The sequence below is a fragment of the Perca flavescens genome, chromosome 17 (genome assembly GCF_004354835.1).
Source record: "Perca flavescens isolate YP-PL-M2 chromosome 17, PFLA_1.0, whole genome shotgun sequence".
Classification (NCBI taxonomy): domain Eukaryota; kingdom Metazoa; phylum Chordata; class Actinopteri; order Perciformes; family Percidae; genus Perca; species Perca flavescens.
In genome coordinates, this window is record NC_041347.1 from 11,720,257 (window position 1) to 11,728,101 (window position 7,845).

Sequence of the window (7,845 nt, forward strand, 5' to 3'; positions counted from 1 at the left end):
AACCTCTATTCTTAGTTGCGGAAATTGAGAGCGGTCTTTGTGACCGTTGAGATTCGTCCTCCTGATTCAGTCTGAGCCGTAAGTGGATTATGACAGCAACATTTGGGGATTTCTCTTTTGCTTGAAAAAAAAAAAAGAAAAAAAGAAGAGAAGAATATATCCATGACTGGTGGATTTACGTCTGTGATAGAAGGAGAGGATCCTGTGCGCTTTCTCCTCTCTTCTCCTGTGGATTACAGATGGGCTTTGTGATCTCTCAGTGCCGTCTCATGGATGATCGCTCGCTGCCAGTCATTAGAATAAAGTACAAAGAGGGAGACAAGTGAGTATTCAGCTGGATTTTTACCTATGAAGGCTTAAGCTTGTATGAAAACAAGGGTGTCGGAAGTGAATCTGGAATGAGAACACATCGCAGCAGCTTTTTTCCTATTTAAAATAACAGAACATGTAACTCAATGATCAAACTGCTGTGTTGTGTTTGGTGAATGATTATCAGGGGGTTAAGGGTAGACACACATCCTGAGATTGATTCATTCTTACAGTAGCGAACCTGTATGTTTACAGACCATTTGCCAATGAACATCATTTACTAAATGAGGGGTACTGTCTACCTGACAGGTGGCTTGGGCACAAGCGGAGATTGATTGAAGTGATCTGTGTGAATCCTATTAATGCACCCTGGACTCTGGCCAAGGCAGAAGCAATGGAGGGGAACACCGCTGTCTAGCAGCACTATCTGATCTGCACCCTCACTGGACAAACTAAGCACCGTCTGCACTCTCTCTTCAACAACACTCCTCCTCCTCCTCCTTCTTCTTCTCCACCTCCTCCTCTCAACCAGGCAAAGATGGTACCTCCACCTCCCACCAACAAGCCCCACGTGTGCCTGTCCACCATCCTGATCATGAGCAGCATGGCACTGATTGATGCCTACCTGGTGGAGCAGAACCACGGGCCACGCAAGATTGGCATCTGCATCATGGTGATGGTGGGAGACATCTGCTTCTTAATCGTCCTGCGTTACGTGGCGGTGTGGGTGGGTGCTGAGGTACGCACGGCTAAGCGAGGCTACGCCATGATCCTCTGGTTCCTTTACATCTTTGTGCTGGAGATCAAAGTCTATTTTGTGTATCAAAACTACAAGGCGGACCGGAAGAGCCTGGACGCTCTTGCAAGGAAAGCGTTGACGTTGCTGCTGTCCGTTTGCATACCAGTGCTGTTTGTGGTGCTGGTTGCTATCGATCATATGGAGTACGTTCGCGCCTTCAAGAAGCGCGAGGAGATCCGCAATCGTCTCTTCTGGGTGGTGGTGGACTTGCTGGACATACTGGACATCCAAGCAAACCTGTGGGAGCCTCAAAAGAAGGGGCTTCCTTTGTGGGCAGAGGGCCTGATGTTCTTCTACTGCTACATCCTGCTGCTCGTGCTGCCCTGCGTTTCCTTGAGCGAGATCAGCATGCAGGGCATCAACATCGTGCCCCACAAAATGCTGCTGTACCCCATCCTCAGCCTGGTTACCATCAACATCATTACCCTCTTCATCCGCGGGGGGAACATGATTCTGTACAGGGACGCCAGGGTATCCGGGATCCTGATAGGAAAGAACATCCTGGCCATCATCCTAAAGACCTGCAGCTTTGTGCAGTACAGGAGACAGTTGCAGAACGCTTCCCCTGCCTTCGGGGTAGAGCTGCAGAAAAACTCAGTGGCCCATGCTCGCCCTGCCCCCAACCCCCCTCAAGTGGTCATGCAAGACCAGACGCCCCTCCCCGAGGTAACCACGTGTGAGCACACATGACAGAATGTTGAGGTGAATCCTGGAGATGTCAATGTGAATAGCCTCAGGATGCTGGCAGGGCACAACGTTCCACCCACTTTAGGGCATGTGAACACTCATGTGAACACACAGGAGATCATGTTCTCCACGGATGCTTAATGGCACACAAGACACTGCAGACGCTTAGCGAGGATAGACAGTAGAGCAGTGCTGTATCCAAAGCTGTTGTGGTGCAAAATACGGCATCATTTGGGACTTTGTTAAAGCATTTCCTTCAATGAAGTCAGTGTATTTTTTTCTAATTGTACAAAAGATTAAAAAAAGGCAACTACTGCAAGATTAGAGGATATATTTTTGAATTGTATGTGTTGCATTCTAATCTTAAACTTAAAGGTCTGTGTGCTGTGGTGTGTATTTCTGTTGCTCGAATGTTCTTAGTAGTCGAGGGCTCGAACAAAGTCAGGAGGAGCAAAGTTAAGCAAAGTAATGAAAATAACAGTTAAATCGTTCTCTTCAAAGAAGTGTGTTTTTTATATGTGATTCTTTGATAAAGTATTGTGTACACAAGATAAAGGCTCTCGTGCTCTTTCACTGTCTGTAAAAGAGTTTCCTTCATGAAATCATTTGAAAGTTAATGAGTGTATTTCTCTTTCTAATTCAAATTCAGCAAATGTCCTTTAATTAACCTGGTTTGCAAAAGAAAATAGACAATGATTTTTTTTCTCGCTCCGGTTCAATCTACAATTAGAGACTACTTAACTGCTAAAGTGGTGCCATTGCAATGTCATTCATCTTGAGTGCGATTGTTATATTCCAGGCTCCTTATTTTGATCAAGGGTAGGACATTTTAAAGAACTACTCTTTGTAGTTATGAACAGTTTGATCACTGCAAAGGGTGACTATGGTGACAGGACAGAATACACAGCCAAAGGGCAACATTGCAGATAGATAAATGATTCCTAAATAATGAAAAACCTATTTAATATCCTCCTCAGAGGCTCAGTGACTATGTATGCTTAGTGGCAATAGCAGATCTTTGTAATTTCATTTTGTTCTTCTACAAAAGGATCAAATGGATATGTTGGTCCAGTGATGTGAGTCCAAACAACAGCCAAAAACACAACATACCGTCTAATATGACAAATCTCTTTCCGTCTCGAGCAATCTTTTTTTCTCTCCATCATCACCAGTTGAGTCAGAGCTTTTACTTTTTGCTTTTTAGTAATATAGACATTTTAGTACTTAATAAAAAAATAAAAAATTGTCAAAAGGAGAAGAAACGTGAAATGAATGCCAGAGATGCAAAAACAAGCTGAACAATGAGCTAGGTGGTGTGACGCAGTGCAAAAAAAGAAAATAATTACAAAAGAATAATACATTTTTACAATAGGCTACATCTCTTGTACTCAGGTTACTTTCCTTTGCATAATCTCTCTCTCACCAGTGACTGCTTGCATAATTTAAAGCAGACTGTCTGTCTATGTTTGTTAAAACCCTGAGAGTGCAGAAGCTGGTCCAACATTTTCATCTGTGCGTGGCACAGCTACAGGAAGGTGGCAACTTTCTGTGCCCCAAAACAAGGCTGGCAACATCAAGACTGCTGTAGCCAGCATTATTTGTCTGTGTTTATGTCTTATAAAGTTACGTCAGCAATTTCGACACTTTAATGTACTATTGAATTGTTTCTACAGAAGTGTAGCAATGAAAGGAAAACATTCATCCTTTGGTTATACTGAACGTGCTGAATAATTAATTCAGATAGCTTGATGAACAATGAGGAAATGTTTCTACCGAAATGGGCTGCATTGCAGCTTTGACTGGGCAGATGACAATGTAAGAATTGCGATAAAAGCAAAGTCATTCAAGTGTGCTCTACCATCGATCTAAAAGGTTTACATAATTTGCACGCAATACTGTTAGTGCTCTTAAAAAAGATGGCATTCAAGTCAGTACACCCACTGCCTTTAGTTATGATCCTCATTCTTCAATCTTGAGCCTGCATGTGTCTTTGTGCTAAAAGCAGAAAATGTGGGGAAAAAATATCTTCAACAATTGCCCTTTGTAACACAACCTCATACATAAACGAAAAAAAGGATGATTTCCAATGACTCCCAAAATGACAAATACTGTATGAGCGCTCTATTAAAGGTCCCATGACATGGTGCTCTTTGGATGCTTTTATATAGACCTTAGTGGTCCCCTAATACTGTATCTGAAGTCTCTTTCCCGAAATTCAGCTTTGGTGCAGAATTACAGCCACTAGAGCCAGTCCCACAATGAGCTTTCCTTAGTATGTGCCATTTCTGTATCTGTAGCTATTGAAGTGGAGAGAGAGAGGGCAAGGTGGAGGGTGGGGGTGTGGTCTTGACCAACTGCCACTTTGCTCGTTTGAAAGCCATGATGTCTCTCTCTCATGGGTGGGCCAAATTCTCTGGGTGGGCCAAACAGAGAAAGGAGAGGTAACATTGCTCCTTATGACCTCATAAGGAGCAGATTCCAGATCAGCCCATCTGAGCTTTCATTTTCTCAAGGGCAGAGCAGGATACTGAAGAAGTAAATTTGAAGTGTCCGCAGCTCAAGGCCTGATAAGCGGCGCGAACTCCACCGCTCGCCGCGACCACTCTATGATCCTCGGTACTCGCTTTAGGTGCAAGTTTTAAGAGTTATAAAAGAGTTACGCAGCAGTCAAGGGAATCAGATTAGAAAAAGAGCTTTAATGTGCACGAAAGAAAATCAACACACAAGAAAGCCCGAGCAAGGTCCGGACAAAGCTTGCTAAAGATTCCTTTGTCTAACTCCGTAATATTATATCGTAAAAAGAGAGATCCTCCCCCTGCCATATGCTCCAATGATCACCTTCAGAATACGCATGTAAAGCTTCAATTGGCTACTTTTGAAGCTTAAGACCACCTCTTCTGGGGATTTTCCACTGTATGAAGTCATTTTGCCGATCTTGCAGTTTTGAATGTTTACGCTTAAGGCGTATTTGGTGTAAACTTTTCACCGGGTGGACTATCCGCAACTAGCGCGACTGCTTCAATGGTATATCATCGCAGCTAGTAGCGACTGTATCGCAGCAGATGTTCTGTGGTACTGAAGGTGGTATATGGAGGGAGAAGATCTTTCCTTATTTTCAAGGCAGAATACATGTCATTTCTTATCGAGTATCATACTAGTTGTACATTATATATTTTATACCAGATTTTATCACATTTTGCCACAACAATACCCAGGTCTCGGTTTACACCTATCGCCATTTCTAGCCACTGGGGAACCATAGGCAGGCTGGGGGAACTCATTTTAATGTTAAAAAACCTCATAAAGTGAAATGTTCATGCCATGGGACCTTTAAACGACGTGATACCACCACACAGTGCCCAATTTGTAACACCTGACCATAACACCTGACCATAACATGTGACCTTGATGGCAGTTTTTTATCATGTAACAGTTTAAGGTGACACGTTTAAACACGTAGTTAACATTGTGAAATGGAACTAGTTGAGTTTAGGCAACACACATACTTAGGGTTAGTAAAACATCACAAAAAAAACCCCACAAAAAAAACCACAAAATTCTGCACAAAAATATATTATATTTTATTATTATATTAATGACATTAAAAGACCAAAGCTGTCTCTCAATACTTTCCAACATTCCTAAGCCCATTTATTTCTACTGAAAACGTCAATCTTTAATACACGTATAGGATGTGTGTTGGGGGTTAAAGTGTTGGGGGGTAAAGAATCAATTTTAAATTTTTCAAGTCAGTCTTGTGTACTACTAGAAAAAATACAGACTATCACCAGCCTTAACCTTTAATCGTTTTTTATAGACAGAAAATACAGATTACTTTGTTGCTGCATTATGACATCACAATCACTATATTTGACTACAATATCCCTAAAAGCATGTTTTGGGTGTATTTATATCAATATGGGGATAATACTCAGGTGTCCACTTGTATATAAATTATGTGAAAATGTACCCCAGCACATACAGTAATGCTATGCGACGTCCAAAACTGGACACATCTGAGAATAACTTTTTTTCATTTAAAATGTGAATATTTCAATGATGTTTTTTTTTTTTTTTTTATTGAACAGGATATTCCAAATATATTTAAGACTTAGCCTATAATGAACTATGTGTGGAGCTAATTCTCTCTCTAATTCTCTCTTTGGTAGGACAGGCGCTCACACACACACACACACACACACACACACACACACACACACACACACACACACACACACATTTTGTATGAAATGAGCAGCGAGAGAGAGAGCGAGAGAGAGAGAAAAAGAAAGAAATAAAGAGCATAAATAAACAAGATCATTTCAAAAGACTGACCTCTCTCTCTCTCTCCCTCTCTCTCTCTCTCTCTATTCATTTTGCTTTATTGGCATGAACAAAGAAAACATGTTGCCAAAGCAGTTTACAGAAAATTCATAATGTCACATATTGAATACATAGTTGTCACATTTCAATACCAAAACATGAGCCATTTTCTGCAGTGCGCGGTTTTTATCCACCTGTGCCCCTGCCTGCCTGTCGTTCCTCGTGAATCCTAAATAGCGCGCCGAGCCGCAGAGCCGGATGGCATCACAGGGTGTCCAGTGCCAGACTGGAGCAAAGACCACTATAGGAGCCGTTAGCGCGAATACAACTGCCCACCAACCTGGGAGTGCACCATCCCTTTATATCACTATTAAATCACTGTTCTTTATTATCAACGTTTCATTCCTTTGAAGACATTTGGCAGAGCAGCATTGTCTTTTTTTTATCAAGTTGGATTGCTTTCATAAACTTCTACTATCTAGCCTACTAGTTCTCAACACAGAGTCTGTTTCAGCCCCCCCTCCCCTTCCCCCTTCTCTACACAGCTTCTGTGCACGGCACCTTCTCAGCAAGCAGGGGCGCCTGCAGCTGCAGGGGGCACCTGTGAAATGATAGATAATAGAAAACCGCTTCGCGGCGCAGAGGATTTTCTTCTTTTCTTTTTTTTTAAGTGCTCGTGCCCATGTGTCATGAAAAAATGGCGCCCGCTGTAGTGTAAGCTGGTGAATAGAAGAACGCCGGAATGTTCAACAAGTAGAACAACAATAATAAGAAGCATGATATTATTATAACAGTTCTTAATAGCAAGCATTGTAGCAAAGCACGGTACATTCAGTAGTCGCCATCTTCTTCTCTCACTCTCTGTCCTCAGGGTCTCAACTTATAGCTGCTTTACAACAGTGCCGCATAGTGGTAGAATGCAGCAGACATACAAAGCTAGAACACAACACCCGCTTCGCCCAAAAAAAAAAAAACGCTACTGCCCATACACCACCCCAACCCTGCCTCCTAAGCAGAATTTGGCAATCTCATACTCCGTCACCTCACTTCTTTGTTTGCTCTTGCGATAATTATGGCCACAGGAGGAAGTCGCTTAACAACAAATGTAAATACGAGTCGTTCTATCGACTAATAGGGTCGTTTTTCTGGGTAAGGACGAGTTGGCCATTCAACCAGCAGAACTTTTATATAAGGAGTATAGAAATACATCCATCCCAGCATGCAATGTCCAAAGCAGTCCATTGCTGAGCTCACAAACAGACAAGCACGCTCTGTTTCACTGTATCCCAGTCTCTAGTTCATGTGACCTGCATGTATTGTGACTACAACAAGAAAAAAAAAAGAGCATCAATGGAAACACAGGGACTCCGTTATGCCAACTCTCATATGCAGTTTTAAATGCTGCATGTGTAACATAGGTACTTTACAAAAGTACATTGCTAAAACAGGCGTAAGCAAAACAACGCGTTTGTATTTGAAGTTATGCGCTTCCTGGATGCTGGGTTGGGTTGGTTGCCAGGAGTGCGACCAGATGATATACAGTCACACACACAAAAAAAACAGACTGCAGAAGAACAGATAATTAACTTGTTTTGGTTAAATGCAAAAGCCTTTACTCGCCGTACATTATGTAGATTATTTAGTGTTAAATCAAACATAAGCAGCATATCAGGCAGTGCACTGTACCTATTACTGTAATACTATATCTGACATGTTTAAAACGGCAT

General features: G+C 42.1%; 1 protein-coding gene across 1 annotated transcript; it reads left to right on the forward strand.

Annotated features, from left to right (window-relative positions):
• The first annotated feature begins 203 nt into the window (after positions 1-203).
• On the forward strand, positions 204-2,234 carry LOC114572448 (transmembrane protein 121). Its single transcript, XM_028604083.1, has one exon. It carries the CDS (start codon positions 848-850, stop codon positions 1,796-1,798), a length of 951 nt encoding a protein of 316 aa, XP_028459884.1. The 5' UTR covers positions 204-847; the 3' UTR covers positions 1,799-2,234.
• Positions 2,235-7,845: the final 5,611 nt, after the last annotated feature.

Coding starts and splice junctions, on each gene's coding strand:
- LOC114572448 (XM_028604083.1), top strand. CDS start 848: ATGGTACCTCCACCTCCCACCAACAAGCCCCACGTGTGCCTGTCCACC.